Source organism: Camelina sativa, chromosome 19, assembly GCF_030686135.1.
Source record: "Camelina sativa cultivar CO46 ecotype springtype chromosome 19, ASM3068613v1".
Classification (NCBI taxonomy): domain Eukaryota; kingdom Viridiplantae; phylum Streptophyta; class Magnoliopsida; order Brassicales; family Brassicaceae; genus Camelina; species Camelina sativa.
This window is the reverse complement of record NC_141898.1, coordinates 149,867-171,435: the sequence shown is the minus strand read 5'-3', so window position 1 is coordinate 171,435 and position 21,569 is coordinate 149,867. Positions and strand designations below refer to the sequence as shown.

General features: G+C 34.5%; 4 protein-coding genes and 2 pseudogenes across 5 annotated transcripts; all 6 read right to left on the bottom strand.

The window, feature by feature from the left end:
- Positions 1-516: 516 nt before the first annotated feature.
- Positions 517-2,918, bottom strand: LOC104765301 (protein trichome birefringence-like 41). Its single transcript, XM_010488993.3, has 5 exons — positions 2,425-2,918; positions 1,537-1,708; positions 1,273-1,448; positions 1,015-1,173; positions 517-934 (listed from the first exon to the last, which is right to left on the bottom strand). The coding sequence occupies exons 1-5, from the start codon at positions 2,679-2,681 to the stop codon at positions 634-636; spliced, it is 1,065 nt and encodes a 354-aa protein (XP_010487295.1). The 5' UTR covers positions 2,682-2,918; the 3' UTR covers positions 517-633.
- A 1,279-nt stretch (positions 2,919-4,197) lies between these two features.
- LOC147920001 (putative leucine-rich repeat receptor-like serine/threonine-protein kinase At3g14840) lies at positions 4,198-5,141 on the bottom strand. The gene is made up of 3 exons (XM_087502636.1): positions 5,006-5,141; positions 4,775-4,925; positions 4,198-4,683 (listed from the first exon to the last, which is right to left on the bottom strand). Exons 2-3 carry the CDS (start codon positions 4,916-4,918, stop codon positions 4,315-4,317), a joined length of 513 nt encoding a protein of 170 aa, XP_087358762.1. The 5' UTR covers positions 4,919-4,925; positions 5,006-5,141; the 3' UTR covers positions 4,198-4,314.
- On the bottom strand, positions 5,005-10,990 carry LOC147920000 (putative leucine-rich repeat receptor-like serine/threonine-protein kinase At3g14840; annotated as a pseudogene). Its single transcript, XR_015591381.1, has 21 exons — positions 10,745-10,990; positions 10,494-10,651; positions 8,809-8,904; positions 8,648-8,716; positions 8,503-8,574; positions 8,321-8,392; positions 8,154-8,225; positions 7,989-8,060; positions 7,819-7,889; positions 7,674-7,745; positions 7,511-7,582; positions 7,356-7,427; positions 7,211-7,276; positions 7,041-7,103; positions 6,914-6,955; positions 6,329-6,837; positions 6,059-6,251; positions 5,828-5,980; positions 5,621-5,739; positions 5,327-5,537; positions 5,005-5,243 (listed from the first exon to the last, which is right to left on the bottom strand). The product of XR_015591381.1 is annotated as a putative leucine-rich repeat receptor-like serine/threonine-protein kinase At3g14840 (transcript).
- Positions 10,991-11,825: 835 nt separating this feature from the next.
- Positions 11,826-12,464, bottom strand: LOC147919999 (putative leucine-rich repeat receptor-like serine/threonine-protein kinase At3g14840 pseudogene; annotated as a pseudogene).
- An 88-nt stretch (positions 12,465-12,552) lies between these two features.
- Positions 12,553-17,697, bottom strand: LOC104765300 (putative leucine-rich repeat receptor-like serine/threonine-protein kinase At3g14840). The gene is given in 25 exon segments (XM_087503085.1): positions 12,553-12,630; positions 12,632-12,792; positions 12,896-13,106; positions 13,190-13,308; positions 13,397-13,558; positions 13,654-13,852; positions 13,930-14,016; positions 14,018-14,316; positions 14,406-14,478; positions 14,530-14,572; positions 14,658-14,731; positions 14,734-14,887; positions 14,970-15,041; positions 15,136-15,204; positions 15,290-15,361; positions 15,469-15,540; positions 15,631-15,702; positions 15,785-15,856; positions 15,974-16,045; positions 16,150-16,221; positions 16,318-16,376; positions 16,378-16,387; positions 16,524-16,595; positions 17,103-17,277; positions 17,383-17,697. Coding segments are annotated over 25 exon segments (2,643 nt in total). The 5' UTR covers positions 17,477-17,697.
- A 2,205-nt stretch (positions 17,698-19,902) lies between these two features.
- Positions 19,903-21,569, bottom strand: LOC104765297 (uncharacterized). The gene is made up of 6 exons (XM_019241600.2): positions 21,162-21,569; positions 20,978-21,067; positions 20,746-20,895; positions 20,530-20,654; positions 20,315-20,444; positions 19,903-20,210 (listed from the first exon to the last, which is right to left on the bottom strand). The coding sequence occupies exons 1-6, from the start codon at positions 21,405-21,407 to the stop codon at positions 20,085-20,087; spliced, it is 867 nt and encodes a 288-aa protein (XP_019097145.1). The 5' UTR covers positions 21,408-21,569; the 3' UTR covers positions 19,903-20,084.

Below are 21,569 nucleotides of genomic sequence, written 5' to 3'. Positions count from 1 at the left end.
AGGATCGATGATTTATGTATTACTGGTTTTGTTTTAAAACAAGAAGAGGACTAAACTATATAAACAATGATTCTAACTAAAATGAGAAAAAAAATATAAAGGGCCCTACCGGATTCGAACCGGTGACCTATTGAGCTAAGGACCCTTTTGTTACTTCCATGTGATTGGTTTATATAAGTCCTGATTGCTTTGAGAATTTCACCGGAAAAAAATGGGTGCTCGTAATAAAACAGAGTCCAATAGTCCATGTTTGATTGGCACCGAGTTAAAGAGAGTCTGATCTAAGATCGAATTTGATAAAAATAAAAAAAAACTTTAACTTCTCATTCACTTCCATTAAATTTTTAATAACTGGATATGTACTTTGGTCACATAGTAAGCTTTAATTGAAAACCGACCATACTAAATGAATTAGCAATAGACGTTTTAATCTATACAATTTTACATTGTGTTCATTAAACACTACTGGGGTTTTAGGGTTTACATTGCTTCTTTTGCTTGATATATGATTACAAAAATCAGAAAAATACCTTTTTATTTAAATTAAAATTGAATCAAACACAATAACAAATGCTATAATTGTGGTTTCTTCTGTGTTTAAATATTGTTATTCTTTTGTGTTAAGATTTTGTTTTACACAACCATATAATTGTAAACAATCTCATTCCAAGTATCAGGTACCCCAGAGAGACACCAGTGGCTGCAGTCACCACCGGAGGATTGCCCGCCTAGACCGTAAACCGAAGGATGACCATCTTTCCGAAGCAACGAAAGCATTGTAATGTCAAGCAATGTCACCGGTTTGGATATTTTCCCAAGTGCTCTCTTCAGAACTCCCACTTCTGCTGGCAATCCTCCTGGATAATTTGTCCCCAAAAGTGGTTCCTTCTGTCCCAAGCAACTCTTTGCAGCTGGCTCACCCCACAGAACTCCTCTGTTATAACCAAAAGCGATTTTAGATTTTAAAAAAGTTTCACAGATAGTTTGTCTTTAATCAGATGCATAACCACTTACTTGTAATGAGAAGGTGAGATTCCTTGAAAAAAGACCTTAGTTTTCTTAGTATCTACGACGGTATCAACCCATTTTCCCCAAGTCCCAAGGGCAATTTCGAATGCGGCCACACGGTTCATGTCTTTTGTAACGTTAGTCCCTAGTTGTATCCAGTCCCATCTGCCAAAACAAAACAAAACAAAATCCAAACTTAGAACATAGCATGTAATTAAAAAAAAAAAAAAAGCATATTATTAATCAAGAGTTAATTGAACATACGGTTGTGAAGGACCTCTCCGGCCCCACCAATGCCAAGTATTAAAAATCAATGTATCCATTCCTAACCAATTTTTCCCATCATTGATCGAATCAAGCTTCAAAACTCTCCCAATCTTCTCCCTCACTATATCTACCAAATACACATTCCTGTCAAGCTTCAATTCCAATCCATACTCCTGCAATTTCACCATTACTCCACGGGGTTAGTTTGACATTATACTTAAAAAACCAAAACAAGTGTAGAAATTGGTTACTGGTTAGTACCTTGAATGTGAAGGTTGAGATACTGCCTTGTGTGGTTAAAGTATACGAAGAATTGGGAACAGAAGAGTGAAGCATACATGTCAAAGATTGCCACTGGTTTAGACTAAGAGAATCACCAACAAACATTATCTTCTTCCCTTTGTTTCTCTCCAAAAACTCCACTCCGTTGAACCTAAAACACACACAAAACAATAATATTAAAACGCCGCCGTTATGTCGGTGGCATCAATGGTAATTAACGTAACAAGCACCAGGACAGAACCGTAAAGAGTTTGAGTTAGTGTCCCCACAAGTGTGGGGGAATTTATGTCTTCATATGAAGAGAGAGTTTGGTGGGTGTCATAGTATCACCGGAGGCGCGTGGAACACACGTCGGAATCACCAGTTGGCATATTGTGACAAAAAAGAGTTCGTTTTCATCTTCGTGCAGTTTTTTTTTTTATTTTGGAGATTCCAAAACAACCTTCAATTATGGCAAAACTACTATATAAATAGCATTCTCTTTTTTTCATTGGTTGCTTCACTCAAAAGTGCCTTTAATTTACAAAAAGTTATAAACACATAATATATGCAAATATTTTCCATTTTCTTGAAAGGTACATATAATAATAATATATGTGAACCAAATCAACAAAAATGTGCACCAATAATTAACGCTAATGTAATGTCATATTTCATCAAATAATAACACCTACGAATAGTTTAAAAAAAAAATATAGAATCAAAATTCAAAAGTAAGAATAACTGGCTATGCGTCGATTTATATCCCTAATTGGTTTATAATAAATCTATAACGATACCTTGATTCAATATCTAGAAACCCAAAATTAATAATAAATCTAAAAAAGATGATTTATACTAATAAGTTGACGCCTGATATGTATGTACCTTGCTAATTTGCAGGACTGAGGCTGCCATCTGAAGGTAGAGTAATCGAGATCTGGCCGTCCATTTCTCTTGCAAGAGAACTCGCGTCTTATGAACGGACACGTGGATACGTCGTAGAGAGGGTAAGAAGCGTCCTTTACCCATCGCCCTGTGAACATATCACATCCCTCCGCTTCGTGTAGAAGAAGAAGAAGAAGAAGAAGCAGCGATAAAACTAATGCAGAGCTATTAGACATGGCGTTATCCTTTGAACCCATTTTAACACAGAGGAGAGGAGAGGGGAGAGAGAGAGATTCAAATACGCTTCTGGTTTATATACACCCACGCATCTATATATTTATGTATATATTTGTCACATTGAAAAGAAGAAACAAAAATAATATTTTACTTTTTTTTTTAAAGTCAAATATGTGAATTTATAATGCCATATATATAGTTTTTGATAAGAAAATTTTAAGACAAAATCTCAATATTTCTTTTTTTATTTGTAAGTCAAATATATGAACTTATAATGCCATATATATAGTTTTTGATAAGAAAAATTTAAGACAAAATCTCAATATTTCTTTTTTTTTGATAAGAAATTTTTTTTTTTTCATCTCAATCTCAATATTTCTTTGTGTGCATTCAAGTATCCATTGACACGTACGTAATTTACTAACTCCGGTTTTCCATTTCGAGATTTTAATTTTGAAATCCAAGTAATGTAAAATTAAATGGTCAAGATATTAAATGATAGAGATCTTAATTTCTTATTTCTACCATATATCTCCTTTGAGAATCTTTTTTTCTCATCTTCTAAATTGCGAAATATCCGTTACAGACTTGATAAATTTATTCCTATCATTTACTTCTCCTAGATCATGCTTAAACAAATTTGTTTCCCTGAAATAAAATCGATTTGTTCGGACCATAAAGATTCTGTGAAGAGTTTTCTTTTTGTTTCGTCTATTTAAAAGGACTTTTCATTTGCCGGTGCTACCCCGTGAAAAAACTTGCGGACCTATAAATTGATATTTTAATCATTCATGTTTTAGTTTAATTAGTTTTTGTATATAAAATTTTCTTAACGACAATATAGATGGATCCTATAGTATTAAACTAGTACAAGCCAAATCATTTGTCCATAGAGAAACCGATGTTAACAGACCAACAGTTTATTCGGTCTCTCTTATTAAAATCCAAAATAATTGTTCTGGTTAAGCTTAAGCCAAATAATGTAATTCTTATTAAATGTATTTAATTAATAATAGGATGGTTGACTGAAACAATCATATTAAGGGGATATATAAAAATACAATAATGCCATAATCGGTGCAATTAATATTTCAACAATAATTTATTTTAAGAAATTTGAAAATGATTTTTCTTTTAAATTTAGACAATATATGCAAGGTAATAATACTAAATTACCAATCAAATTTATGAAACCTCAGAAATAAACAAATTTCTATCTCTACACAGCCATATTTTTGCAATTGGAAGGGTTTTTTTTCTGCATTATCATTATAGTACTACATAGTAAATATACTAAGCCGGATGAAGTTTATCTTGATTCTTAATGATAATTTTGAAATTCATTTTTGATTATGTTTAAGAAAGTAAAAGCCAAACCATACGTCATAGTATAAAAAGATGTAACAGAACAACAATATACTTGTCTTGCTTCACTCAGCATTATCTAAACTGTTTTAGGACCTTTTTGATTCTCTTAAGATCAATTACTCCTAATAAATAGCCTCATTTTCTGTTTCATGTAACGTAATCATCTAATTGTCTTAATTATACTTAATTATCATGAAAATAAATTTTACAAAAAGTAAAATACAAAACGTCATAACAACTTACCCCATAATTTTCCTTTTTTTTTGGAAAAAACAGAATCCATAACTAATTTCTGGTGTTCCAGGAAGCAGAATCAAGCTTCACAGGGTAAAGATCGCTGGCGTCGGTGGTTGTCGTGTTCGTTATATCCTCCTCACATATCATGGCGTAATGCTTCTTCATCGCTCTCTCGCTCTCTACGTCATTTTCATTTCCTTTGTTGACCGAAGCTTCAAGAAGCTTCTCAACATTCACCGTTGAATGGCCTTCTAGCACACTCACCACCGTCGACATCGAAGGTCTATCAGCCGGAGCTGGACTGGTGCAGAGCATCCCTATCTGAATCATCGTCATTGCTTCTTGTCTGTTGTAACTTGTTCCCAGCCTTGGATCTATTACTTCCACCAGATTGTTTTGCTTTCTTAGAACGTGCACCTGTGGAAAAAATTGAGATACATATGATGCAATGATCTGCGGTTTAAGGTTTATGTTTCAGGGTTTTGGAGGTGAACTGATGATATTTTACCCAGTCAAGAAGGTAGAAGATCTCGGCTTTGGATCGTGAGCTCGTGTTGCTCTTTCCATGAACTATTTCCAGAGCCACAATGCCAAAACTGTAGACGTCGGCTTTATCTGTCAAATGGCCTCTCATGGCGTATTCTGGAGCCATATACCCGCTGCAAAAAGAGAAGTTTGTTTTGGTTAGAAGATATATCTCACAGAGGTGAAAATTCTTATTTGTCACTGATTGACTCACTATGTTCCAGCGACTCGTGTGCTGATGTGTGTGTTTTCTTCTTCGTCAAGCTTAGCAAGACCAAAATCCGAAATCTTTGGGTTCAGTTCCTTATCCAACAAGACATTAGTGGCTTTGATATCTCTGTGTACGATCTTGAGTCTTGATTCCTCATGGAGATAAGCTAATCCTCTCGCTATCCCGACACAAATCTTCTGCCTTGTTGGCCAGTTTAGTGGTATCTGCGTCTCTTGAGGACCTTTAAATCGATAGGAACAAAAACATCGTTTTAGAGGAAAACGAAATCTGGATTGGAAAGAATCGTTTTTAAGCTATACTTACCGAAAAGCGCTTGCGCTAGACTGTTGTTTTCCAAGTACTCGTAAACTAGCAAAAGCTGTTCACCTTCGACACAACATCCGTATAGTTTAACCAAATGTGGATGCTGCAGAGCCGAAATCATAGCAATCTCGTTCAAGAACTCTCGATTCCCTTGTTTTGATTTCGCCGATAGCTGCTTCACCGCGATTACAGTTCCATCAGTCAATGTTCCCTGTATTCATACAATTGACAAAACCTTAAAGATCATATATCATTCATCTCTCATAACATGTCATTTCACAGTATGATGCTAACCTTGTGTACAGGACCGAAACCACCTTCTCCGATCTTGTTTGCAGGATCAAAGTTATCCGTGGCAACTTTGATTTGTCTCAACGAGAACGAACTGATCTGGTAATCTAAGTTCTTGAAATCTGAGGTGAAGAAACACAGTTGAGTTTAGGAAGAAACAAAGAGACATAACACAAAATGAATTTGAATGCTAGAAAACTATTTAAGTACCTTTTTCCATCTGACTCTTAGGTGTTAAGCAGCCTCTCCACCATAATATACCTCCGATTAAAAGCACAAGAAACACTGTCGAAGCGATTACACTACCAACCACAGTACCAACAGAACTTCCCCCACCAGATTTAGTGCCAGGTGGATCAAAATCTAGAGCAAGATATATAGTTTGAGGTTTAGCAAAGTTTACCTGGATCTACCGATAGTTTGAGGTTTAGAAAAGCTTACCTGGATCAACCGATACAGCAGATATGAGAGGACCATATACACCTCTCACAGGAATAGCTTGAGTTCCTTTCCCAGCCCACTGCAATCTTATTTCCAGTTTCCCATTTGTAATCGTGACCGGAAAGTTCTTGACCACAGTATTTCCCACACCTGCCTCATCAACAATATTGAAATCTTTCGCCACAAGTTTACCCTGCAAATATCACACCAGCCAATTGATTCTTCTATACAATATTTCTGACAATCAAGAAAACCGTTTAATCAAATTACCTGAACGTATATGTCAAAGAATCTTCTTCCCAAATTGTTTGCATCGAAAATAATTTCAGCGAAATGAAGATTAACCGTATAGTTTCCTTCTCCAAGACAATGCCATGTAAGTGAGGGAGATGGGCGAGAGACGTGCTTGTATATAAAGCCTAAAGTCTATGCTAGAATCTGTTATATCAAGCTCTGATGAACTCGACCATTTGGTTTGGAAATTTAAATTGGTAGGCCGATTATCATCCAAAAAGTTCCCCGTGTTGCTAGTAACCCACCCATTTTTACTATTATAGAAACCTTGTGTATCCCTTGTGTCAGCATCATACTTAGTCCCATTGCTTGTTATTTCATTACCACCACAGTTTATATGAAGGCCGAAGAAAGCTGAGAACAAATGATATGGAATCACCGAAAATAAATCAGATAGGAATTAACAGATATGGTTTTGTAATGTATATAGTTTTAAAGACTTACTTTTAGGACAGACATATTTGCTCAGACAGAAAACATTTGAGCTGTAGCAAAACAAAACATAAATCAATATTCTAGTGAGTGTTATATAGATCCAAATCTTTTGAATGTGCTAATTACGAGTTATTTGTCACTAAAGGGCTTGTGCTTGAAAACGTATTCCTACAAATAAAAAGAATCAAGAAACCGTAAGCTTTATTACGAATTTGAAAGCATAAGAAGTTGAAATGTTTATAGTTCTTCTTACACGGAATTTTGTTGACACAATTCAGTTTTGATTTCTTTGGAAAAGTTATTATAAGCAAGATCACTGCAATTCAAGAAAGAATAACCGAATAAAAATGTTACATCATCTGTTGTTACTACAAAAATAAACTGTGTGTTGTATTTATATATACATAGTTGAAAAAAACTCACATCGTGTCTCCTTTGTCGACCATCCAACTTGGTACTTCCCCGTTTAACATGTTACTTGTAAAATATCTGCAAGGTCACAAAACAAAATTTTCATTGGTCCATAGAAAGCTTCTAGTGAAACAGTGGAAAGAAGAGGAGAGCATACATGTAATCTACATATGAAAGAGCGGCATATGACACGGGGATTGGTCCACTCAGTTTGTTAAAGCTAAGATCCCTGCGAAATGAGTCTCACAATGTCAGATTAATTCCTTTACATCTTCGATAAATCGATTCGCCGTAGAAAAGGAGACTACTAACAAATTCTTTACGGTTCTCCTCTCTCCAAGATAATCAGGTAAGTGTCCTGTAAGGTTGCAGTTCCTAAGAATCCTGCAACGAACAACGAGTATAAACAGAAGTTAGCTAGTTGAAGGTGGAAGAAACCAATACCAAACTCGTCTAGTCTGAGGCTCAAACTCACAAAAACTTCAACGATGTCATGTTGCTTAGTGGCGGAAATGGAGATTCAGGTCCACTCAAGTCAGTGATTCTCCTACGAAATTTCAAATTTGGAACAGAGTAAATATACATTATTGAACCCCAACATGCATATTTTATGTACTTACAAGTCTGTTAAGGTTCCCAGAGGACCAATGGCACTAGGAATCGGTCCAACTAACCACTTGCTTGAATAACCCTGATTGATGAAGCAAAGCAAACATTTCAATATTTTATAAGTAACCAATACGGATATCGAAAAATGAAAGAATCACATCAAGCTGGAAGTATTGCTTACAGTTTCCGAAGTCCTTTCCAATTCTGGATGAAATCTGGTATAGTACCAGTGAACTGGTTGTCGCTAATACGACTATACACCGAGATAATTAAAATTGTATCAGAAATCTCCAGCAAAACATATGTTCCATTCCATGATCAAGAAAAAAAACACAGGAATACTTACACATCAGTCAAAGTAGTAAGTTTGGCGAATGTACTCGGGATTTCCCCGGTCAAGTAGTTCGAGCTAAGAAGCCTACAAAGAGTAAACATAGTCTCAACACCAGCAAAGACCAATAATTGTTTTTTTTTAAGGAACTGTTTGAGAGAAACTTGGAAAAACATTCTTACAGTCTTTGAATGTTGGGTAGATTTCCGAGCTCTGGCGGTAACGTCCCTGAGATTTGGTTGCATTCCAAGACACTAAAAACCCCAAAATTTTCCGGAAAATAACAATAATAATAATTATAATAATCAAAATTTAGAGTAATTTGGAATATTAAAGGAGAGCAAGATCAAAGAAGTGTACTCACAGACTAAACAGAGTTGTAATGTTCGCTAATTCTTTTGGGATTGGACCAGTTATATTGTTTCCATATAGTGAGCTGCATTTTCATCATCCAACAAACAAACTCAATCTATATATATATATATATATATAGTGCATATGATACATACATGTTTACAAGTGATGAGGCTCCCCATTCGGGAGGAATGGGACCGTTGAGATAGTTTCTAGTCAGATCACTGTCGAGAAAGAAGAGAGTGTGACGACATTTAAGTTAGTTAATGAGGGATACTAACAGATATCAAAACAATAAGAACATTATATACTGTACAAAATAAAAATTGGTGACTGAATCTTCTGCATACAGCTCTTGCAAGAAAGGAAGTCCTGAAAGATCAGTAGGAAGAGATCCTCGAAGGCTCTGTGACTTGAGAATTTGTTTACACAAGATTAAGAGGGAAAAAGAAAAGCATGCCTAAAAAAACAGAAATACTTTAAAATAGCTCTAAAAATAAGTTTTATGAACAATTATGCTATACACTCCACCAAAATAGTACTATTTTACTTCACATTGTTACCAATATATATATATATATATATATATATGTATTTAAAATAATATAGTACTAGTTTTCATAATTATAATATTTTTTAAAAAATTAGATTTTTTTAAGATTTGTGTAAAGTTTTGTAGCGTTTACTGTTTAGAGTTTAAGGTTTGATTTTGAAATATGGTGCTATTTTTGAAACTTTAAACCCAAACCAACACTTTATCTCGTTTATTTGTAAAATATAAATCCTAATTTTCTAATATAAACTCAAACCGACATATAACATTATTTTGTAAAATCTAAACTCTAATCTTCTATAAACCTAAATCAACATATAATCTCGTTTAATTGTAAAATCTAGACCCTATTTTTTTATAGATCCAAACCGATATAACTAAATCTTCTTTTATCATTCTAAATCGATATATAATCTCGTATAATTGTAAAGTCTAAACGATAATACTCTTATATAATCTAAGTTACATATAACATCGTTTAATTGTAAAATCTAAACTTTATAACGTGTAAAGTCAAACCGATACATAACTTTGCAAGTTGCAACCTATTAGTCAAATTTTTACATTGCTAAGGAACATTTATCCATTTTGTTGTGTGATGGTGTATTCTACAATTGGATTTATCATTGAACACTGCTGTGCACTATAAGATCATTTTACTATTGTTAATTTTTTATATGGATAATGCTAAAATTTTATTTTAACTATTTTTATTAAAATTTTAAAATTATATGTAAAATAGAAAATTCAAACTTATAAAGTTTTTTAACAATTAACTTAAAATATTATAATCATATCAAATAATAATATTTTTGAAAATTTGTAGAATATATGCTATTTTGTCCATGTTTAGTTATTTTAAAGCATTTCTAATATAAAGAAAAAATACCGTAAAATTTTAATGTTATCTTGCCATACTTAAAAAAAAAAAACAACAACAGCGACGGTGTCAATACAATTGTCTACATTCAAGCATCAAGGGTCAATAACGACGGCGTCAATACAATGGTCATACTCAAGCATATAACTACATTATAAAATATTAAATATTATTATTTAACTATAATATTTATTTTTGTCAATAATATTAATAGATCAGCTGAAAACAGCTAACGAAAAATATTTTTTACAAATAAACTCAAAAAAGATTACAAATAAACTCAAAAAAAATATATTTGTATTGTTTTGGATTTTCTCTAATTTAACTTGTAACTATCTAAAAAAAGGTGAAGAAAGTTTTTTGATACTATTAATCAAAAAATAAGAAACTAATTTTTAAAATTAATTAGTAATATTTTTTAAAATTATTAAAATTCAAACAAAGTCTAATTTCTTAAAATTCATCATACTAATAATAATTTTTTTAGTTTCTTTAATGCCTAAAACTAAGTATGTATGATTTTATGACGTACAAAAAGAGAAGGAAGAAGAGAACAAAAAGAACGCACAGCTTGGTGACGTGGCAATTGTCGGAGGAGCAGTTACAGTTAACGGCGTTTAATTCAAAGCCCTTAGCGGCGTTAAGATCACTCCTTCCGCAAGGATCCCCCTCCAAAAACCAATTAGTCATCTCCAACGCCTTCGCAACGCTTTTTAAAAGCCTCGACTGCGAAATTCACACAGAGATTGAGAAACAAATCGTTACACGCAATCATCAAAACACAAATAAGTATAACACATTAACACCCGTATCACATACCTTCTTCTCTGGGCAATGTTGCAGAGGATGCGAAGCCGGAGAAGAAGATAAGGAAAACAATGAAGAAGTAAGAAGTGAAGAGAAGTTGTCCACTGGACGACATTTCAACATTCATTTTTTAATGAGAGATCTAATTTTTGGGAAATGGAATTAAAATGGAGATTTTATTGTGAGAGGACGGAGACATGTCACATGGAAAGAGTGAAGACGAGCGTTGCCTATGATGTGACCACGAATGCCCGACGACTGAAGAGGAGAAAACTAAGTCAACGTTATTAACAAAGATAATAAAAAAAGGTGGAAGAAAAATACACATATTAATATAAGCATCCGATTTAATACCTTAAAATTTAATTATTGTTATTTTCATATATTCACGATTTCATAACAAAAAATAGAATTTTAATTTTATCGTACCAATCTCTATTTATTATTAATATATTGTATTAAAAAAATAATATTGAAAATTTTTCCATTGTCTTGTTTTTCTTAAATTTCTTAATATAATACTAAAACAAGTTTTATAGATAAAAAGTAGCAAATACTCCACAGACTTTTATAATACTACTACTATTTATAATTTTTTGGGTTTTGACTTTTTATTTTACATTTAAATTATAGTTTTGAGGAGCTAGAGTTTTAGCATTTAGGTATTAGGATTTAATTTTTAAAATAGTAATATTTTTGAAATTTCAGAGATAATATGCTAAATTTAGAAACAAAACTTATTTTCGTGTTATGTTGTTAAAAAAAGAATTAGTTTGTTGATGAGAATTGTCCTAAATAATATATATATATGTATTTATTGTTATTAAAGAGATGTTAACAGAACAACAATACTATACAAGTGTACATGTCTTCGCTCAGCATTATCTCATCTAAAGTGTTTTAGGACCTTTCGATTCTCTTAAGATAAATAAACAGCCTCGCTTTCAGTTTCATGTAACGTAATCTTCTGATCGTCGTAGATAAAATAATTATCATAAAAAAAAACACTTTACAAAAGCAAAATACGAAAACGTCATAATAACTTACTCCATAATTTTCTTTTCATTTTGTGACAAAAACAGAACCCCCATAACTAAGTTCTGGTGTTCCAGTAAGCAGAATCAAGCTTCACAGGGTAAAGATCACTGGCGTTTGCGGTTGACGTAGAAGACGACGTGAAAGGTCCGTCGGTGGTTGTCGTGTTCGTTATCTCCTCCTCGCCTATCATGGCGTAATGCCTCTTCATCGCTCTCACGCTCTCTTCGTCTTTTTCACTTCCTTTGTTGAACGAAGCTTCAAGAAGCTTCTCAACATTCACCGTTGAATGGCCTTCAAGCATACTCACCACTGTCGACATCGAAGGTCTATCAGCCGGAGCTGGACTGGTGCAGAGCAACCCTATCTGAATCATCGTCATTGCTTCTTGTCTGTTGTAACTTGTTCCTAGCCTTGGATCTATTACTTCCACCAGATTGTTTTGCTCCCTTAGAACGTGCACCTGTGGAAGAAATTGAGATACATATATGATCCAATGATCTAAGGTTTAAGGTTTATGTTTCATGGTTTTCGAGGTGAACTGAAGATTTACCCAGTCAAGAAGGTAGAAGGTCTCGGCTTTGGATCGTGAGCTCGTGTTGCTCTTTCCATGAACTATTTCCAGAGCAACAATGCCAAAACTGTAGACGTCGGCTTTATCTGTCAAATGGCCTCTCATGGCGTATTCTGGAGCCATATATCCGCTGCAAAAAGAGAAGTTTGTTTTGGTTAGAAGATATATATATCATAGAGGTGAAAATTCTTATTTGTCATTGATTAACTCACTATGTTCCGGCGACTCGTGTGCTGATGTGTGTGTTTTCTTCTTCATCAAGCTTAGCAAGACCGAAATCTGAGATTTTTTGGATTTAGATCCTTGTCCAGCAATACATTAGTGGCTTTGATGTCTCTGTGTACGATCTTGAGTCTTGATTCCTCGTGGAGATAAGCTAATCCTCTCGCTATCCCGACACAAATCTTCTGCCTCATTGGCCAATTTAGTGGTATCTGAGTCTCTTGAGGACCTTTAAATTGATAGGGACAAAAACATTGTTGTTGAGCAAAACAAAAATTGGATTGAAAAGAACGTTTTTTAAGCTATGAGGTGCTTTAAAAGGGATGACTAACCGAAAAGAGCCCGCGCGAGGCTGTTGTTTTCTAAGTACTCGTAAACTAGCAAGAGCTGGTCACCTTCGACGCAACATCCATATAGTTTAACCAAATGTGGATGCTGCAGAGCAGAAATCATAGCAATCTCGTTCAAAAACTCTCGATTCCCTTGTTTTGATTTCGCCGATAGCTGCTTCACCGCGATTACAGTTCCATCAGTCAATGTTCCCTGTATTCATACAATTGACAAAACCTTAAAGATCATATATCATTCATCTCTCATAACATGTCATTTCACAGTATGATGCTAACCTTGTGTACAGGACCGAAACCACCTTCTCCGATCTTGTTTGCAGGATCAAAGTTATCCGTGGCAACTTTGATTTGCCTCAACGAGAACGAACTGATCTGGAAATCTAAGTTCTTGAAATCTGAGGTGAAGAAACACAGTTGAATTTAGGAAGAAACAAAGAGAAATAACACAAAATGAATTTGAATGTTAAAAAGCTATATAAGTACCTTTTTCCATCTGACTCTTAGGTCTTAAGCAGCCTCTCCACCATAATATACCTCCGATTAAAAGCACAAGAAATACGGTCGAAGCGATTACACTACCAACCACAGTACCAACAGAACTTCCCCCACCAGATCCAGTGCCAGGTTCCTTTGGTGGAATAAAATCTAGAGCAAGATAATGGGAGATAAAGTCAAGTGACAAAAACACTCAAACAAAAGAGAAATCTCTCAGAGATAGTTTGAGGTTTAGCAAAGCTTACCTGCTGGATCTACCGATACAGCCGATATGAGAGGACCATATACACCTCTCGCAGGAATAGCTTGAGTTCCTTTCCCAGCCCACTGCAATCTTATTTCCAGTTTCCCATTTGTAATCGTGACAGGAAATTTCTTAACCACAGGTTTTCCCACACCTTTTGCCTCATCAACAATATTGAAATCTTTCGCCACAAGTTTACCCTGCAAATGTCACACCAGCCAATTGATTCGTTAATACAATATTTCTGACAATCAAGAAAAAAGTTTAATCAAATTACCTGAACGTATATGTCAAAGAATCTTCTTCCCAAGTTGCTATACAAGTGTTTATCATAAAGCATAATTTCAGCGAAATGAAGATTAACCCGTATAGTTTCCTTTTCCCAGACACAATGCATAGTACGTGAGGGAGATGGCCGAGAGACGCGCGTGCGTATAAAGCCTAGAATCTATGCTGGAATTTGTTATATTAAGCTCTGATACATTCGACCATTTGGTTTTTCCAATGTTAGTCCGATCATCATCCAAGAAGTGTCCCGTGTTGGTAGAAACCCACCCGTTTCCACTATTATCGAAACCCAGTGCATCCCGTGTGTCAGCATCATATTTGGTCCCATTGCTTGTAATCTCATTATCACCACAGTTTATATGAAGGCCGTAGAAAGCTGAGAACAAATGATTAGTAACCGAAGACAAATCAGATACGCAGATTGGTTTTATAATGTATATACTGTATATAGCTTCACCGACTTACTTTTAGGACACACATATTTGCTCAGACAGGAAACATTTGAGCTGCAACAAGAAAAGAACGTAATATGAATATTCTAGTGAGTGTGTTATATAGATCCAAATCTTCTAAAAGTAATGAGAATTACGAATAATTTTGTCACTAAAGGGCTTGTGCTTGAAAACATATTCCTGCAAATAAAAAGAATTAAAAAAAACCGTAAGCTTATCGCGAATTCGAAGGCATAAGAAGTTGAAATGTTTATTTTCTTCTTACACGGAATTTTGTTGACACAATTCAGTGTTGGTTTCTTTGGAAAAGTTATTGTAAGCAAGATCACTGCAATTAAAAAAAAAGAATAACCAAAGAAAAATGTTACATCGTCTGTTGTCACTACAAAAAAATTAACCGTCTTGTATATACAGATGAAAAAAACTCACATCGTGTCTCCTTTGTCTAACATCCAGGGTGGTACTCCCCCGTTTAACATGTTGCTTGTAAAATATCTGCAAGGTCACGAAAAAAAATTTCATTGCTCCATCCACAGAAAGCTTTTAGTGAAACAGAGGAAAGAAGAGGAGAGCATACATGTAATCTACATCCGAAAGAGCGGAATATTTCTCGGGGATTGGTCCACTCAGTTTGTTAAAGCTAAGATCCCTGCGAAATGAGTCTCACAATGTCAGATTAAATTCTTTTTTTTATCTTAGATAAACCGATGTTATGTTTTCCGAAAAACAAAGAGATTACTAACAAAACTTTCAAGGTTCTGCGATCAAGGTACTCAGGTAAGTCTCCTGTAAGGTTGCAGTTCCGAAGAATCCTGCAACGAACAGAAATGGAAATTAGCTAGTTGAATGTGGGAAGAAACCAATACCAAATTCGTATAGTCTTATGCTCAAGCTCACAATGTCTTTATCGATGTCATGTTTTGTAGGGGAGGAAATGGAGATTCAGGTCCGCTCAAGTCACTGATTCTCCTACAAATTTTAAAATATGGAAAAGAGTAAATATACATTATTGAAGGTGTGGCAGTCCATGAGAGGCGGAAATAATGAACCCCAACATGCAAAGTTTGTGTACTTACAAGTCTGTTAAGGTTCCCAGAGGACCAATGGCACTAGGAATCGGTCCAACTAAACCACTTGCTTGAATAACCCTTGATTGATGAAGCAAAGCAAACATTTCAATATTTTATAAGTAACAAGTGAAAAACGAAAGATCTCATTAAGCTGAAAGGACTGCTTACAGTTTCTCAAGTCCTTTCCAGTTCTGGATGAAATCTGGTATAGTACCAGTGAACTGGTTGTCGCTAATACGACTAATATATATAAAACAAAAAGTCAGAAAATCTCCAGCAAACATATGTTCGATGATCAAATAAAAAACACAGAAATACTTACAAATCAGTCAAATTAGTAAGTTTGGCGAATGAACTTGGGATTTCCCCGGTCAAGTAGTTTGAGCTAAGAAACCTACAAAGAGTAAAACATAGTCTCAACACCAGCAAAGACCAGTAAATGTTTTTTTAATTATATAAAGAAAAATAAAAAAGAGGAACAGTTTGGGAGAACTTGGCAAAAAATTCTTACAGTCTTTGAAGGTTGGGTAGATTTCCGAGCTCTGGTGGTAACTTTCCTGAGAGTTGGTTGTATTCCAAGACACTAAAAAAAACCACAAATGTTCCAGAAATTAAAAAATAAAACAAAAAGTTAAGAGTAATCTGAAACATTAGTGAAGAGCGAGAGATAAAAGAAAGTGTACTCACAGACTAAAAAGGTTTGTAAGATTTGCAAGTTCTTTTGGGATAGGACCAGTAATCCGGTTCCCAAGTATTGAGCTGCATTTTCACCACCATGCCAACAAAACAAAACTCAATAAAGGGGACTATAACATATATAAAGTTGATATGAAAAGAGATAAGACTTATACATACATGTTCACAAGTGATGAGGATCCCCATTCGGGAGGAATGGAACCGTTGAGATAGTTTTTTAGTCAGATCACTGTCGAGAAAGAAGAGAGTGTGACGACAGTTAAGTTAATTAAATGAGAGATGATACTAACAGTTACGGTGATAATCAGAACATTAGAGAGGGTTGTTAAAAATTGGTGAGTGAGTGAATATTTAAGCTTGCTTACATCTCTTGCAAGAAAGGAAGTCCTGAAAGATCTGTAGGAAGAGATCCTTGAAGGTCTTGTCCCTTGAGAATTCTGTTTTCACCAAAAAAAAATTGATTAAGAGGGAAAAAGAAAATGACAGGTTTTTTTAAAACGGTTTTACAAAAATCATAGGCCCATTATATTGTCGGCCCAGTTTCAATAAGCACGAAAGTTAAAAAAAAAAAACATTGTTAGATTCACGGACGTAAAAGATTAAATCAGTTATTTTTATTATATTCACCGACGCGTTAAAAAAAAAAAGGTCAATAGCGACGGCGTCAATATTATTGTCTACATTTGAAGCATATCTATAAGCTACTTGAATTAAATAAAAACAAGTGGAATAAATTTAAAATCATCGGGATAGTAAAGCTTTAGAAAATGAGACTTACTACTTCAAAATTCAAACAAAGTCCAATTCTAAAAATTCATCAATACTAGTAATATATTTTTATTTTATTTTTAAATTTCTTTAATGCCTAAAACAAAAACTTTATGCTTTATGACGTAAGAAAAAAAAAAGATGAAGAGAGAAAAAAAAAAAGAAGAAGGACGCACATGTGGGTGACGTGGCAAATGCCGGAGGAGCAGTTACAAGTAACGGCGTCTTCTTCGCCCTTAGGGGCTTTAAGATCTCTCCATTTGCCGTCAGAAGAAGTTTCGTCGCATGGATCCACCGAGAAATTCCAATTAGTCTTCTTCAACGCCGTCGCTACGCTTCTTAAAGCTTCGACTGCCAAAAAATTACAGAGAGAGAGAGAGAGAGAGAGAGAGAACAAAATCGTTTTACACTGAATCATCAAACACATAAGTATGTATAAATAGAAATATAATATACCTTCTTCTGGGGGTAGTGTTGCAGAGGATGCGAAGCCGGAGAAGAGGATAAGAGAAACGAAGAAGAAGAAGAGAAGTTGTCGATTGAACGACATTTCAACATTCAAAATTTTTTTTTTTTTTTTATGGAGAAGATCTGATTATGAAAATGGGATTCAAAGTCGAGATTCTTATTTATTTGTTGAAAGGAGCAGAGAGAGATATTTGTTGGCGATGGAAAGAAGAAGAAGAGTGAAGAAGCGCAGCGAGGGATGTCTTATTGCTTAATGTGACGACGAATGGGGGGAAGACGGAAGACATTTGAGAAAATGGAGAGGAGATGAGTAAGTCAACATTTATTAAACCAAAAAGGACTTTTTTTTTTTTTTTTAATGAATTATATTTATTCATTTTTGTGGCCTTTTTCTATCGTTTTTAAATAAATAATAATCAATTTTTAAATTGAATAGGATAGGATTTAAAATGTGCCTACTTGCATAAAACATAGTGGGTCAGGTTGTGTGGAAAAACAAAGATGGAGCCAGCGAGTTTGTTGTACACTTCCAAAAATAATTCGGTTCTTCAAAACTTAAGAAATGAATAATTGAGTTATTTACTATTCATTCAATTATGAGATTACTGGTATCTCCATTAGAAGGTATATATAGTAGTAGTCTTTTTTATACAATGACTATAGTTTAATCCTTAGAATTGGTTATGGTACGGCATATATATAATATAAATTGGGTTGATATAAGATCTTTTGGTCTGTTTTTTTTTTTTTTTTTTTTTTGTTAATATAAATTAATCGTATATGTATGAAAAAAAAAAATCCTTTAATACTGTATTTATACTAGTTGTTTGAAGTAATTGTGAACACCATTATGCTTTAATTTGGTGGGACTTGGTGTCATAAGTAATTTTCTAAAACTATTAATAGTCAATTGGATACCGCCATAGACTATATAGTTCGATTAGTGTCTTCGACCCACACACCTGCAAGAAGCGAAATACTAATAATTAACGCAGCAAGTTCCACGATGGAGACATACAACTTTTTCTTCGTTTTTTTTTTGTCTAAGAAAAAATAAACGAAACTTTAAGATTTCTTTTTAGCGAACAAATAATAAAGTACGTGCGGTCGTAATTAGTGTATTCTGGCTCATAGAGTCATAGGTAAGGTATACACGTAGAAAAACATAGATACTTCTAACATTGTTTCGGTTAAATCCATAAATGTAAGACGTGGATTGCCTAAGTATATGATTTTTCTTGTCATTATTGTTATTATTAATTTATTATCATTATTTTTGTTGGTTTTTGCCTTTTCGTTATTTCAATCTGTATATGATTGGAGCAGATGTATAGGCATGAAAATAATGATAATAATCATTTGATGAGGTACTAGCTTAATACGAATCAAGGTAGAGTTTTTAACTTTTGGATTACAGAAGAACGTTGACGTACGTGGTTTTTATTGTAGGGGATATTAATGTGGTGTTGTTTAAAAGATTTGTCTACGTCCAAGTCAATATTTTTCACCACAGAAGACTGGTGTTGATCTTAGATTATTGTAGTTTTTTATTAAAGAAAAGTTATTAAGAAAAAAGACTATAGTTGAAGCGAAATGGGCATTATCTGCAGAAATCGTAGATTAGATGATATCAAGAAACAAAATTCAGAAGGATATATATAAAATCTAAACACAATTATCAGTCAGTGAGTACTTGTTTGCGTCAACTGTTGTTGTTCTGGAAATCACATGTTAATTTGGAACGTGAAATGTTTTTATGTATTTTAATAGAATTTTGGTTTCTTTCTCTTGCCTTTGTTTTTTTCTTTTCCATCTATATTTTTTAATAATTTCCAAGAGAGGAAATTTCTAATTGGATATCGTAATATTTTATCTTATTGGTTCCGAACCATATCCGTATTAGTTCATTGAACCTTCTTCGATGAATGAATAAATCTCGTAGTCGTAGACAAGTCAAAGCCACTCTTATTAGACTCGAGACGAGATAAAAAGTACTCATTGTTTTCGATAATTAACAATTATGAAAAGTCGTCAAACAGCTCTCAAACCTTTAGTCATTTCTTCAGTGGAACCTTTATTCAATTTCTAACGTAACAATTTCTCAATAAAGAATCGAGTCACAAGAGTATTTCGTACTATTTTATAATAGCATGTACGGCATTTGGAATTCGTTCAATGAACATTTTCTTCCTCTTATATTTTAACCCAAAAATTCAGAGAAATGTACGTAGTTAAGTTTCCTTTGGGTCAAAACATCGTCAAATTGGATTATTAGAATAAACAAAATAAAGAACACGGGTTCTCTAATTAGATTTGCAGTTAATGTCGCGTACCAACTTTTGATATATTTGTAACGTTTATTAGTCTTTATGGTCCTACGATCCAACTGTAAGTGTCAGTGACCCACTTGCCACTAGACATATACTGTATATAAAAGTACTTAATTTAATACACTTTGTTTTCAAAACTTTAAACAAAACAAAAACATCTTCGATAAGTTGAAACCAATAGGGCTAGAAACTGTAATCTTTAACGTGGTGAAAATATCTGCCAGACTTACAGAGACACAGACTTGTGGGTTAACCGAGTAGTAAACTACCATATACAAAAGTTACCGAAGGGAACAGCAGTCTTCTCAAACATATGTTCATGTACACTGTAATCTTTCTATGTTATAATTGCGGAAAGATTCAGAACTCGAAAGCGTTATTAAACTGGACAGAGAAAGAAGGCTGGCCAATACTTGCAAGTGGAGTATCAGCTCTAACAACTATTCCCGTTCGTCCAATGTTCCCATTCCATTTCGACCGACCCAACTGCAGTTTTCGATTGAGAAGTTATATTAGTAACTAGAGAAAAAAAAAAAAAAAAAAAAAGTGGGGTAATTGAGAGAACTGAAAATATAAGAAGGTTTGCTTACAGATACAGAGGCAAATGCTGAAGGATGTGCGTTGAGCGCGTAGCCACATATCAGATTCAAGTCATCCCTCAACGAGTGAATAACTTCTACTTTGATCCCGGGATTGCTTCCACCGAATGTGGGACATACACTGCTCCGGTTTATGAATTATGTAAGTAAAACAAATTCTTTATCTGTTTATCAGTGAGGGAAATGGGTTAGAGAAAGCTGTATACCTGACTTGAACTGTCGGTTTCATCAGTAGTCCAGATCTACGCCAAGCCAAGGGTTGAGAAAGATCCAACGCAAATGATTTGTCAGGCCAATGTATCATTGGTGTGATTCGGGTTCCGCATTTATTCTGTTCCATAAACAAAGATATTTGTAACAAATACGTTTCCTATAAGAATAAGCTCCACATGGATCATGAAGGGTTCCTATCTCTATCTAACCTTACAAGAGTAACTAAATCTCATGTCTCCTGGATATTGGCCCTGAGCTTGAAGAAGACCGCCACAGAAAGGCACAAAACCACTGATCGTCAGTCCTTCGCCAGATACAAATGTCAACTGCCCGTTTGGGAATTGCAAATCCATAAATGACTGCCCAAAGACGACAAGTTCAGGGAATCAGTTCCACATAAGTGAGAACGTAACAGCAGCTTTAAGGGAAAGAGCATCTTACACAAGCTAAAGGATTGAGAGAAAGCATTGACATCATAAGCCACCTTCGATGCTTTGACCATAAAGCTGGACAGAGTGAATGCATACCTTTCTGTCACGCCAATTAACAGAATTACATGAGATTCAGGATAGAATTCTAATATGAGAAAAAAAGTCACTGAAGTAGGAAACTTTTTGAAGCATACCTTCCTATCATATCCATACCAGAGCAAGTGTTGTTTTGATAAGTGTAACGGTAAAAGAAGCGTTGAATCGCGTAGAAAGAGGAGTGGTCCAAGCTGGAGAAGAAAGAGAGACGAATTTCCATCGCTTGCAGTAGAACTCGAATGTGAAGCTTCTACCCTCCAGAGGTCTCCTCTGGCTGCCAATGAATGTTCCATACCATTTGTCCTACTGTCATAACTTGATGACATATCAATTGTTCCCTGCATTCCTCGAGAAATATACAGTTACTAGATCAATGAGCAGAGAGAGAAAACAAACATTAAGAAACAACTATCAGTGTTGCAGTAACTTCTCTAAACAGCACCAAAAAGAAGGAGAAGACTCCTCAAAACCCACAGTGTCGAAGCTTGCATTATTTGCTTCAAAAT

Bases quoted from the DNA above. Each gene is read 5' to 3' on its own strand.
- LOC104765301 (XM_010488993.3), bottom strand. From the start codon at position 2,681: ATGGGTTCAAAGGATAACGCCATGTCTAATAGCTCTGCATTAGTTTTA. The intron at 1,174-1,272 runs GTATGTTCAATT...TTGTTTTGGCAG, and splicing joins CGGAGAGGTCCTTCACAACC to ATGGGACTGGATACAACTAG. The intron at 935-1,014 runs GTAAGTGGTTAT...TGGTTATAACAG, and splicing joins ATCTCACCTTCTCATTACAA to AGGAGTTCTGTGGGGTGAGC.
- LOC104765297 (XM_019241600.2), bottom strand. From the start codon at position 21,407: ATGCAGGGAACAATTGATATGTCATCAAGTTATGACAGTAGGACAAAT. The intron at 20,896-20,977 runs GTAAGATGCTCT...GTCTTTGGGCAG, and splicing joins CTCTCAATCCTTTAGCTTGT to TCATTTATGGATTTGCAATT. The intron at 20,445-20,529 runs GTATACAGCTTT...AAACCGGAGCAG, and splicing joins AAACCGACAGTTCAAGTCAG to TGTATGTCCCACATTCGGTG.
- LOC147920001 (XM_087502636.1), bottom strand. From the start codon at position 4,918: ATGGCTCCAGAATACGCCATGAGAGGCCATTTGACAGATAAAGCCGAC. The intron at 4,684-4,774 runs GTAAAATATCAT...TTTTTTCCACAG, and splicing joins TCTTCTACCTTCTTGACTGG to GTGCACGTTCTAAGAAAGCA.